Below are 12,572 nucleotides of genomic sequence, written 5' to 3' on the forward strand. Positions count from 1 at the left end.
CCCCAGCCGGTGGGGGAGAGCCCTTTGTGCCAGGCAGCCTTGAGAGAGGCCCGGGACATAATGACTGCTTTGCTCGGCCCCGCTTTTCCCAGCCTGAGCGCGGGGAACCTCTGCCGTGAGCTGAATGGCAAAGAGAAGCCCTCCTGCTCCCTCCCTCCCCCTCCGCCCTGCGCTTTTGTGCGCCCTTCGGCATCCCCCCCTGGCAGCTCTCTGGCCAAAGCCCGCTCCCACACGTGCACAAGCGCACGTGCAAACACGCGTGTGCACCCATGGGTGGCCACGCACACGTGCAGCGGGGCACGCAGACGCGTGGGCACGCCGAAAATCCCCCCTTGCACACGTGTGCACGCGCACTCGCTGCCCACGCCGGGGCTCGGCGGCTCGTTCCTTCGGCCCTGCTCGACACCAGTTATTAAAACCCTGCCTGAGGTTTCCAACTGCGGTGCCTCCGGCTCTGGCATCGCCTCCTGCCCGGCTGCGCTCAGATTTTCCGTGCCACCGGGGCCAGGCTGGGCTCTGCCGTCCCCAAAGGACCCGGGGGTCTGCAGGCCGAGGTCTCGCCCTCACCCCCATTTTTCCCCTCGCGCAGGGAAGGGATGTTTTAATTCTCCTCCCCACTTTAAGCACCGCCGCTGGGTTTTGCCTCCCCCTCGCAGGGCACAGGATGGCCTCAGCCCTCCCGCTGCTGCTGCTGCTCTGCGCCTTTACCCCCGCGGTGGTCCCGGAGGTGCTTGGCCCCGGAGATGGCACAGGTAACGGCGTCACCGCGCCTTGCGCTTACCCCTACCCCATAACCAGGCTCCTGGGGGGGGTCTCCACGCGCTGACCCCACTCACATCTCCTCTCCTCTCCCCTCCCAGATGACCCCAAGGCGCTGCAGGTCTCCATCCCGCGGCACCCTGCCCTGGACGCCGTGCTGGCGGGGGACGTCACCATCCCCTGCCTCATCACCTACCTCGGGCCCCTGCCCACCGCCGGCACGGCCGGGCGCAGGGCGGTGCTGGGCGCCCCCCGGGTCAAGTGGACCTTCATCTCCGAGGGCAGGGAGGTGGAGATCTTGGTAGCCCGGGGGGACAGGGTGAAGGTGAGCGAGGACTATCGGCTCCGCGCCTCCCTGCCCATCTTCCACCAGCGGTACACCAACGCCTCGCTGCTGCTCACCGAGCTGCGCCCCAACGACTCGGGGATTTACCGCTGCGACGTGCAGCACGGCATCGAGGACGGCCACGACATCCTCGACCTCAGAGTCAAAGGTACCCGGAGGAGAGGCGGTGTTTTTTTTTGGGGGGGTTGGGGGCACAGACATCCACACCTCGGCTCCCATTTCACGGTGGGGCTCAGCAGACCCCTCCTGCGCCCGCGCGCGGGTGCACCCACATGGGTGGGGGGCTGCTGCGAAGCCCCTCGCCCACCCCGTGCCTCCCTCCTGCCCCCAGGGGTTGTGTTTCACTACCGCGAGGGCTCCATGCGCTACGCCTACACCTTCGCCCAGGCGCAGGAGGCTTGTGCCAGGATCGGCGCCCGCATCGCCACCCCCGAGCAGCTGTATGCTGCCTACCTGGGCGGCTACGAGCAGTGCGATGCCGGCTGGATCGCCGACCAGACCGTCAGGTGGGCACCCCCAGCACACGTTTGGCACCCCCAGCACAAGTTTGGCACCCCCGGCACACGTTTGGCACCTCCTGGGGCCCCCCTGTGCCCCTCCTTCCATCACCAGCCCCCCTTCTCTCCTCTCGTGCCCCAGGTACCCCATCCACACGCCCCGCGAGGCTTGCTACGGGGACATGAACGGCTTCCCCGGCGTGAGGAACTACGGGGTGGTGGACCCCGAGGACATGTACGACGTCTACTGCTACGCCGAGGACCTGCCAGGTGCCCACCAACCCTGCGCCCTTCCCCTCCCTGCGGCCCCGCACTAACCCGGCCCCGTAACCCCCCCATCCCACAACCCGACGGGCACCAGCGCGCGGGGCCAAGAACTGGCAGAAATTTCCCCAAGCTGTAGGCACTGCTCATGTCTCCGAAGCCTCCCCGAGACTTTGGGCTCTCCGGTGTGCGCGGGAGCTGGGTGCTGCTGTGCTGCTCCCCACGTGGGAGCATTTCTGGGGTGGTTTTGCCTCACTCAGCTCCCAGCACGGCGCTGGGCTCTCCCTGGAGGCTTGTAGGTCCTCTGAGAAATGTGCCACGTGCGTCTTGCTCCGTGCAGGGCAAGGATTTGCTCCTCTGCGGTCCTTTTTAGAGGTGACTGTAGCAAAGCATTGATGCTTCGTGTGGCCAGGGGACCGCTGGTGACCTGGGGCCGCGTCCCCACTGCGGAGCTGCTCGTGTGTGCCAGGTGCAAGCAGCAGCCCCCGTGTCGGTCACATTTTGGTTTTGGGAAGCTTTGGGTCCGCAGCGGGTTTCAGAAAAGCGCAGGCAGCTCGGGAAAGCAGAGCAGGACGCTCAGCAAGGACACCCCGTGCCCCCAGCACCCAGCCCTGGCGGCGTGGCCGCCCCAGCCGCGTTCCCCAGCCCCTCTCCTGACGCCCGCCTCCTTCCTCTCTTGGCAGGGGAGATCTTTTTGGAGACGGCCCCAGACAAGTTCACGCTGGAGGAGGCGGAGGAGCGCTGCCGGGCGCGGGGCGCGGAGCTGGCGAGCCCGGGGCAGCTCTACGCCGCCTGGAGCGCGGGGCTGGACGCCTGCAGCCCCGGCTGGCTGGCCGACGGCAGCGTCCGCTACCCCATCGTCACCCCCCGGGAGCGCTGCGGCGGGGCGCTGCCCGGCGTCAAAACCATCTTCCTCTTCCGCAACCAGACGGGGTTCCCCGATGCCCAGAGCAGATACGATGCGTACTGCTTCCGAGGTAACCGGGGCAGCCCCGGGGGCGCAGGGCAGGGGCTCGGACAGGGCTGCGGGGTGCAGCCTCGCACGGGGGTCCCCCGTGCGCTCGCCGTGCCGCCGGGTCGCGATGGAGCAGGGCTGTCGGTGCCGCCTCGGTGGTGCATGAGGAGCCAGGACAGGGGTGCCCTGCATGAGCTGGGTTAGGGAGGGATAACCCGCATGGTCTCAGCGCTGCATGCATCGTGACGGAGGACAGGCGCTCTGCATGGTCCTAATAGTGTGTCGGGACACGGTGGGGCTGGCCTGAACGCTGCATGCTGCTATATCGCGATAGAGCAGGGACGTCCCTGTGGTGCCGTCCTTCTGCGTGAGCTCAGGGTCAGCTCTGGGGGGCAGAGGCTCTCCCAGGTCGGTGCCACCAGCCCCAGCCTTGGGGTGAGGGGGCTGTGTGGGCACGGTTCGGCCCCACACAGCTGCTGGGGGCATTTTGGGGCTCGCTGAGGGCTGTGGGGCGCAGCCTGCCCGGGCTGCAGGGCCCACACATCGCAGCTGTGGGTAGGGAATGAAACCCATGGGTAGCGGCCGTGGGCTCAGCCAGGGTGCCGAGGGCACCCTGCGCACCGGGGGACGCCTACGGTGCCCCTGGAGGGGACGAGCGAGGACAGGGACAGCAGGCAGAGGGACGAAGCCACCCTCCTGCTGAACCTTCCCTATCCCATCTCCCCGAGGGTCCCCTCAGGGCCGTGGGGGCTGGCAGGATGGGGACTTCTCCCGGATCAAGCGGCCGCCGCGTGCCTCTGTGCCTCAGTTTCCCCCTCTCCCAGCGGGAATCCCGTTGCCTCCGAGGGCAGGGTTAGGCAGGATGGAGCCATCCCACAGCGCCGCGCCGCCGTCCCCGTAACCCACTAAAACCCACTAACTCCCGGGAGCTGCCAGCTCGGTCAGGGCTGATCACGGGGGTCCTGATCCTGCCCTTTGCGGAGGGGCTCGAGGAGCAGCGGGTCTCCCCCCGAGCGGGTGCCAGGTTGTCCCCAGCTGCCGCGGGGCCAGGACAGGGCAGTAATACCCCGCTTTCTTTCTGCCCACAGAAGGGACAAACTCTATCCCTGAGGCCGCAGGAAAATACGGAGCCGGAGAGCCCGAGGGCCTCCAGGAGATTGTTACAGTGGCAGAAAAGCTGGAGGAGCTGCAGCTGCCCAAAGCGCAAGTGGAGATTGAGTCGCGAGGGGCTATTTACGCCGTCCCTTTCTTTAAGGACGCGGCTGACGCTGAGCTGGAAAAGCCAAGCCTGGCCCCCGAAGATGTTCCAGGGTCGGGGGCCCGGCACCCCCCGCTAGCTACCTCCGTGTCCTCGGCTCGAGGACGTCACCCAGCCTTGGCCGCCCCTTTCCCCACGGCCCCGGCCGTCCCCGAGGCAGGCGTCCCGCTTAGCTGCGGTGCAAAAGCGGGGAGCCCGTCCCCCGCAGACGAGGAAGGGGCGACAGGGACGGGTGGAGAGTGCGCAGAGGCCGGGCGAGAGCCGTCCCGCACGGGTAGGTGGAGCGGCCGCCGCGGCGCTCAGGGCTGGGGAGCTGAAAGGAGCCGCAAGGATGCAGGCGTGGAGCTCGCCCGAGGTGCCCGGGGGTGGCTGAGCCGCCTCTGCCCCTTCAGGGTGCGCCCAGGGCCAGGCTGGCTCGGCGCAGCGGTGCCAGGCGACGTCTCCGGCGCGCACGTCGCCGGCTCGGGGATGTCGTGGCCGAGGCAGCGCCGTGCGTTGGGCAGGGTCGGCACCGGCCGGTGCTTTAGCCACGCCAAGAGCCCGAGGAGGGAAAGGAGGTGGCGAGGGGCTGAGCGCCCACCCTGCTGTGCTGCAGCACGAGGTGGCCGAGCCGGAGCATGGCACCGGTTCGGAGGGGGAAGCATCCTGCGGCCCCGGGGCTGTTTGTGCCTCCCTGAGCATCTTTGTGCCGCGTCTCCCTCCCAGATCACTGAAGCACCCGGTGCAGGCGCAGGCGTCTCACCCCAATTCTTCTTTGCGCTTTGCAGGGGAGGAGGGAGCAGCCGTGGGCTCTGCACTGGGTGGGGACCCCAGGAACACCGCAGCAGAGAGCCCGGAGGGACGGCGAGACCCCAGCCAGCCCACGGAGCCGGACACAGCAGGAGCTGAGGGACCCTCCGATGCCCTGTCCCCAGCGGTGGCCTCAGCAGGTGACACAGAGCCACCCGATGAACAGCCCCGGCCCCCCGTGGCCCCCTCGAGCCTCCCCAGCCACCTGCGGGAAGCCGTGGGGCGTCCGGCACACACCAGGAGCCCCGGGCCACCCGGGCACGGGGACAGCGGGGTGACACCTCCGACCCGTGCCGCTTCTGCCACCTCGACAGACAGCCAAGAGCCAGCCCCTGGGACGCACGGCCGCGGGTCCGGCCCTGCCGCGGGGGGTGCCGAGGACGCCGAGCTGTCCGGAGACGTGGCCGAAAGCCCCCGGGGGGCGTCCCCGCTGCCCCCCTCGCAGCTGCAGGAGGACGGTGAGGAGCAGTCGGGGGCCCTGTGGCTCCCCTCGCCCGCGGCCCCAGGGGACGGGGGCACGGTCCCCGCGGTGGAGGCGACGGCGGTCACCCCGTGGCACGCCGAGGTGCCCGGCGGCAGCGACGCGCCGGCCACGGGACACGAGGCTGTGCCGCAAACCCCGGGCACTGCCCGCGGGACCCCCGCTGCGTCTTCAGAAGAAGAAGAAGAGGAGGAGGAGAAGGAAAAGGAAGAGGAGGAGGAAGAGGAGGAGGAGGAGGAAGAGCGACCCGTGCCCTCTGTCGCAACCGTGGAGGGTTTCCTTCCAGCCGTTCCCGGAGAACCAGGTGGGACCCTCGGGGATGGCCTCACCTCTCCCCGTGCTGGTGTCCCCGGGGTGTCTCCAGCAGGGACCCCCTTGGGGGACCCGGCCCCCAGCACGGCCGCCCCCCTGCCCGCCCTCCCCACCGAGCGTGCCAGCCTCGGGGCGGGGGCAAGCTCGGCCGGGGACCCCCGGCACCGCGCCGCCCTCGCGCTGGGGGCAGCGCTGCTGGCTGCGCGCTGGCACTAGGCGACAGCAACGCCTTTCCTTCACGCTGTGCTTCCCTCTGTCCGTCCGTCCGTCCGTCTGTCTCTTTCCTCTCTCTTTCTCTCTCCCTCCTCCTCTCTTCGGCTGGGTAAGGGAAGGTTAAAGGTCCGGAGAAGCGCATATTTGTCAAACAAATTGGTCCGAGCTATGCATGCACTTAATTCTCTTCTACTTCTGTGAAGTGTTTTAATGACTGTTTCCATGAAAAAAAAACGCGATATATATATATCAAAAGAAGGCCCCGAACCCTCCTCTGACTAACAGTGGTACTAATAAAGGGAATTAAAAGCTTTCTAGAACACGCACCTCGGCTAGCTCTTCCCTTCGTCCTCGCGCCTGCTGCCTCGCTCGCGTTCCCCACTGACGAACTAATCCCCCCGGCCCTGCGCCCCCCGCCCTGGACGAGGGCTTTTGGGGGCTGAGCATGATGTGAGCCGGGGGCTTCCCGTCCCCTATGCCCTGGGGGGGGGGGACGACACCCACGTCCTCGTGCCAGGGAGCACCCCCAAAGTGCACGCAGCCAAGCGCCCCAAAGCGCTGCAGGGTTTTAGGGGGTTGTGGGGTGCACGGGGGGCAGTCCCGAGCCCCCTGGGGGCTGAGGTGGGACCCCCATGCTGCGGGAGGATGCTGGATGCATGAGCTGTGACCTCAACCCAAATCCCCCCAGCCCCCAACCCCGGGATGCTCCCAGCTCCGCGATCAGGCGCTGCCCCGCGTCCCAAGCGGGGTCCCTTTTTGTGCCCCCTCCCCGGATGATCCTCTGCAGTGGGTGCCCGGGTCCTGCTGGACCCTCGCACCTTGCAGGACGGCTGCCTTTGTCCTGGCAAGGAGAGATGCCCTCAGAGAGATCCGGACGTGCCCGAGCCCTAAATAGCTCGTCCCTCGCCCCGCTGCGCTCCGCTGGAGCTGATCCGCGCGTCCCCGGCGCCGCGGGGCTGGCACGGAGGGGACGGTGGCGGCCGCCGAGGCATTGGGGGGGTGTCAAGGACTTTCACTCCCCGCTCCGCTGGAGCCCTTAATCATGCTCTTGAACCGGGGACGGGTTAATGACCGCGTGCCTTAATGACCGGAACGAGCTGGTGCCAGCCAGGGAAGGGCTTTGGGGGCTGGAGCCAGCGCTGGGCGAGTTCTCAGCCCCGGCCAGGCTGAAGGTGAGAGCAGCAGGGCTGGGGGGCAGGCACGAGGCTCGCCTCGCCCCCAGGCTGAGGACGTGTGGCCAGGACGGGCTCAAGGGCTTGTCCTTTTAATGTCCCCTCCAAAAGAGCCATCACGGCGCCGCTCCGACACCACGAGCTGTCCCCAGCCCAGGGCTTGGCACGGCGGCGAGCCCCCGGCACGAGGGATGCGCCCAGCTCCCAGCTTCGTGCTCCCGGGGGACACCAAATCCCCAAAACCCAACCAGATACAAGTCCTCCGGGCACGCCACCGTGCCCCAGACTTTGTGCACGGGGTGGCCAAATCCCTCACCCCCTCGCCGGGGGGGCTGCCCTCCCGAAAGGCCGGCGCTGAGCGGGGCCGCCCGTGCCTTGCAGGTGGCTGCGTCCCCAACCCCTGCCTCAACGGAGGGACCTGCACCGAGGACGGCGCCCACCTCGCCTGCCTCTGCCTGCCCGGCTACGGAGGGAGCAGCTGCGAGAGACGTGAGTCCAATAGGGCCAGCGCCGTGCCGACCCTACACAGCACCCCAGAGGCGTAAACGTGGGGATTTGGGGTATTTTTTGGGGTTGCTCGCGGGCTGGGCTCCGCGGTGCTGACCCTGTCCTCTCTCCCCGCTTGCTCCCCGCCGTGGTTCAGCGCTGAGGAGGTGCAGCCCCGGCTGGGACAGCTTCCAGGGAGCCTGCTACAAGCACTTCTCCACCCGGAGGAGCTGGGAGGACGCGGAGACGCAGTGCAGGCACTACGGGGGGCACCTGGCCACCATCCTGACCCCCGAGGAGCAGGACTTCATCAACGGTACGTGGGGACGGCACAGACCCTACAGACCCCGGGAGCCAAGGGAGGGCACGCCGGGACCCTTGCCCTGCCGGGTTTAGGGTCGGAAAGTTAAGCCAAAAAAGGGGCCAAGCTCCTCTCGCTCCGCTGGGTTATGGGGGCAGGGGACAGCGGGGGCAGAGGGACAGGAAGGACAGAGGGACAGAGGGACAGAAGGACAGAAGGACAGAAGGACAGAGGGACAGGGGACAGCAGGGACAGAGGGACAGGGGACAGCAGGGACAGAGGGAACCAGGGCTCACTGCCGGGGACACCAAAGCCACCAGGGACCGGAGGGGACACCGGGGCTCTGCTGCCCTCTCCCGGCGACCCCTCCTCACTTTCCAGCCTCGCCCAAGCCCCCCCCACACCCCCCAAAAGCAGCCTCCAGCCCTTGAGCCCTGTTCGGGGGTGCTGGGGGCCGGCTGTGCCCCCCAAGCCCCCCCCCATGCCCCCAGACCAGTACCGGGAGTACCAATGGATCGGCTTGAACGACCGCACCATCGAGGGGGATTTCCAGTGGTCCGACGGGAGCCCCTTGGTAAGTCGGGCTGCCAGCCTTCCCTCCACCCCCCCCCCAAAAAATGAGGAGCCCCCCCCGGGCACCTCCTCGTCCTTCTCCATCCCTTGGGACCGATCCTTTGGGGTGAGTCAGCGCCGGGCTTTGAAGCCGCTGCCAAAACCGCGGCGGCGCCGAGCGTCGCGCGACGGCCTCGGGCACAGCAGCCCCCGGGTGTCTGGGTCCCGGGGCTGGCAGCACGGGGATGGGGCCCCGTGTCACCCCAAAAAAAAGCTGTCCCCAGCCCCCATGTGCCTTCCTGTCCCCCCCCCCGTTTCAGCTCTACGAGAACTGGCACCCCGGGCAGCCCGACAGCTACTTTCTCTCCGGGGAGAACTGCGTGGTCATCGTGTGGCACGACGGGGGGCAGTGGAGCGACGTCCCCTGCAACTACCACCTCTCCTACACCTGCAAAATGGGGCTGGGTAAGCCCTGCCCCCCCCCTTACCCCCCATTTCCCCATCCCCGACCCCAAAACGGGGAGAGGAGAGGGGCTGGGGGCACCCTCCCCTTGCTCGGGGTTTACGCTGGAAACCTTGGGGGTGGCATCAAGGGGGGGGGTCCGCCTGGCACAGGGGTGCCCACAACTGCCCCCCACCTTGCCCGCAGTGCAGTGCGGGCCCCCCCCGGCCGTGGGCAATGCCCAGGCCTTCGGCAAAGCCAAGCCACGCTACGAGGTCGGCTCCACCGCCCGCTACCAGTGCCGCCGCGGCTTCGCCCCCCGCCGCTCGCCCCTCATCCGCTGCCGCGAGGACGGGACCTGGGAGCAGCCCCAGCTCTCCTGCCGCCCTGGTGAGCACCGGGGGGGGGGGTCCCCGGCCCCCTCCCCCTGCATCGCACCCCAGCATCTCTCCCTTCATCTGTTTTTTTTTGATTTTTTTTGCTCCTTCATCCAGGGTTGGCTCAGCACCCCGGAGACTGAGGGGGTCCCTGAAGCAGGAGGGTCCCCGGGGGATGGGGACGGCACCGGGACGGCAACGGGGGCACCGGCGGGGCGAGGAGCCTGCCCCGTGGGTGCCCGCCCTCTGCTTGTTTTATATCTGTACAAAGAAACCCCGATAACTAAAGATCCCCCAAAAAGGAGCCGGCAGCCACCCGCGTGGTGTCTCACCTCGCACGAGGGATGTCGGGGTCCTGGAGGGACCACAGAGCCAAAAATCGGGTTGGGGGGGGGGGAATCCTGAGGTGGGGGTCACAGCTTGGAGGTGGCAGCGTCATCTCCAGCCTCTTGGAGCACCTTTGCCCCGTGGGTCCTCACCCTATAGCAGCGGGACGGGGACACCGAGGCAGTGCCACGCTGCTGGGGGTGGGTGCGCGCACCCAAGCCCCCTGGGTGCTGCTGTGGGATTAAAGCTGATAAACGGGGCAGCCCAGACGCAGAGGCAGGGGTACCCGGCCCTAAAATTGGGATTGTAGGGTGCACAACAGTGCTGCGGGCACCGCGGTGTCCCCACGGCCGCGGAAAAGGGGAGGCCCAGCCCAAAGCATCCCCAAATCCTGGTGTCACCAACCCCAAAACCCCCCCAGTGCGGTGCCAGGGACACCGATAACGCCAGGACGCCCCAAGGGGGGGGGTCCCTAGAAGCTGGGACTGCTGGAAACAAGAAGTCCTTGGCAGATCCCCATCGCTGAGAGCCCAGGAGGTCCCGAGGGCAGAGGGCAGGTGAGGGCACGGCTTCGGCGTGCAGCTTTACCGTCGCTTTATTAATTAAGAAAGCGAAACTCCATTAGTCACGCTCGTTAATGCCCAGCTCTCCAGCGCGCCTGCACCGGCCACAGTCCTCGCGGCTGCGGGGAGCAAAAATGGGGCGAGGGAAACACCAGGGGCGGGGGGATCGGGGGGTATTGGAGCCCCCCTTCCTGGGCTGGCAATGGGACCGGCTTTTTTGGGGAGCCCCCGGCACCCAGCGAGCCCCGGAGCAGCTGGGATGGGTGGAGCAGCTCCACCAGAGGATGCAGGAGCCCCCCCAAAATCACCCCCACCGCTCCCCAGGAGGACGTACAAACCACCCACCCCCACCCGGAGACCCCCGGCCCCCACCTGGAGCTCCCCACCTGGCTGCCGTCCCCCCCCCTGGTTCTCAGCCCACCTCTCCTACGCCCCCGCGAAGCAGTAGGTGCCGTAGGTCCTCTGCTCCTTGCTGGGGAAGCCGAAACTCCTCACGCCGGGCTCGGGAACCCCCCCGCAGCGCTGCCGGGGGGCGGTGATGGGGTACCTGACGCTGCCGTCCGCCAGCCACCCCCCGTCGCAGCGATCCAGCCCGGAAAACTTCCAGGCGGCGTAGAGCTGCCCCACTTTGGCCACGGTGGCCCCGTGGTTTCGGCACGCCTGCCCGGCCTCCTTGAAGCTCAGGTGGCCCCGGATGAAGTAGACCTCGCCTGGGGGACGCGTGGGGACACGGAGGGTGAGCGGAGCCCCACGAGGGTCCCCCCGGTGGGCTCCGGGGATGGGGATGGGGGATGCTGGAGGCAACCTTGCAGTGCCGAGGTGAAGCAGAAGGCGTCGAAGCGGTCCCGCTGCTTGTCCCTGGCCCCGTAGGTGCGGACGCCGGGCAGGAGGAGGCGGCCCCCGCACGGCTCGCGGGAGTTGATGATGGGGTAGTGCACCGTGCCGTCGAGGACCCAGCCCGCGTTGCACCAGTCCAAGCCCTCCGTCCAGGCTGCGGGGTGAGCAGAAAGGGGGCAAATTGACAAATTGAGGGCCGGGGCTGCGCTGCCCCCGGGGACCTCAGCGTCACCGTGCAGCTCTCCCCTCCTCCGCGGTCCAGCAGGGTGTGTTTTGGGGGCAGGAAGGGGTTTTTTTTGGGGTCCCCCCGCAGCAGCGGGGCGGTACCTTTGTAGAGCTGCTGGTAGGTGGCCAGGCGGGCGTCCTGCTGCTCGCACGCGCGCTTGGCCTCATGGTAGTTGAACTTGTAGCGCCCGTTGCTGGGCTGGTAGGGGAAGACGACGCCTGGGGAGGGGGGACAGGGATGGAGAGGGACGGAGATGTTCTCACCAAGAGGGTTTTGGCTCATTGCCCCCGAGAACCTGGTGCTGAGGAGCAAGGGGCGTTGCAAAGGGGGGCACAGCGGGGCACAGCGGGGACCCGCGGCCACCTCTCCCCACCCCGGGACCCTCTCCCCTCCCCGGGAAAGCAGCCGAGGCTCACCCTCGAGGTGCAGCGTGAGCGAGACGCTCTCGTCCTCCAGCCCGTTGACCAGCTGGCAGCGGTAGCGCCCCTCGTCCTCCAAGGCCACGTTGGTGATGGTGAGCGAGGCGTCGTAGCGGTGGCTGTGCCGCAGGCGCACCCGGGGGCTGAGGGGCCCGTAGTTCTTGTGGGACAGCCCGTTGGTGATGATGATGACGCTCTCCCCGTAGTTGGCCGGCTCCACCTTGCTCCACTTCACCCGGTAGTTGCGGGGCAGGGCGCGCAGGACGCAGGGCAGCGTGGCGGTGGCACCGCGCTGCGTGTGCACCGCGCCGTGCAGGGGCTCCAGCAGGTACTGAAGGCGCGGGGCGGCTGCGGGGCACCCGGCACCATCTCAGGGCACCTCTACGACCCCCCCAAAATCTCCCCACCGCCCTCGTCGGCACCTCCAGCTGCTTTCCAGCCTGGCTCAGCGCAGCTCAGCCCCCCGGTGCCGTCCCCAAGCAGCAGCGCCCTGTGCCCCCCGTCCCCATCCCCGCTCCGTACCCGGGCTCCCCGTGGGCCGCTGGAAGGTGCTGGAGGTTGGGGACGCTGCCAGGAGCCAGAGGGAGCTGAGCAGGAGAAGCCGGGGCATCTTTGGAGCTGGGGGCAGGAGGGTGCCCGGGGGGAGCGATGGGCTCAGGGAGGTGCAGCGGGGCGGCCCCCGGCCTCGCTGGGGACCAGGGGACGCCGTGGGGACATCCACAGCCATCGGCTCAATGCTTGCCCTGCCAAGGGGACAACTCCACGTGGGATGAGCCCAGCACTGAGCCGGGCAGGATCGGACCCCCCCAGTGCCACCCCACCTCTTACCGTCCCCAGGGGAGCCGCCGTGCCCATCCACCCCCTCCAGCGCCTGCGTCCCGGCTCCGTCACCGCCGCCCCGACGTGGCACCGGCGGCACCGAGGGCTCCGGGAAGCTCAAACCTGCGCCGTGCTGCTGGGACGAGGGGACCCAGGGGTGCAGGGGTGGCCTGGGGT

The 12,572-nt window shown here is 68.3% G+C and overlaps 2 protein-coding genes across 2 annotated transcripts; one reads left to right on the top strand and one right to left on the bottom strand.

Moving 5' to 3' along the window:
* Positions 1–664: 664 nt before the first annotated feature.
* Positions 665–9,347, top strand: BCAN (brevican; the record flags this gene model as incomplete). The annotated part of the gene is made up of 13 exons (XM_084303316.1): positions 665–752; positions 861–1,253; positions 1,437–1,611; positions 1,745–1,872; positions 2,550–2,843; positions 3,910–4,353; positions 4,847–5,653; positions 7,428–7,535; positions 7,690–7,848; positions 8,325–8,407; positions 8,706–8,850; positions 9,035–9,217; positions 9,322–9,347. 13 exons carry the CDS (start codon positions 665–667, stop codon positions 9,345–9,347), a joined length of 3,033 nt encoding a protein of 1,010 aa, XP_084159442.1.
* A 1,173-nt stretch (positions 9,348–10,520) lies between these two features.
* On the bottom strand, positions 10,521–12,186 carry HAPLN2 (hyaluronan and proteoglycan link protein 2; the record flags this gene model as incomplete). Its single annotated transcript, XM_084303317.1, has 5 exons — positions 10,521–10,804; positions 10,900–11,085; positions 11,259–11,375; positions 11,574–11,924; positions 12,099–12,186. The coding sequence occupies 5 exons, from the start codon at positions 12,184–12,186 to the stop codon at positions 10,521–10,523; spliced, it is 1,026 nt and encodes a 341-aa protein (XP_084159443.1).
* Positions 12,187–12,572: the final 386 nt, after the last annotated feature.

The sequence above is a fragment of the Netta rufina genome, assembly GCF_964035555.1.
Source record: "Netta rufina genome assembly, chromosome: 29".
In the NCBI taxonomy this organism is placed as follows: Eukaryota; Metazoa; Chordata; class Aves; order Anseriformes; family Anatidae; genus Netta; species Netta rufina.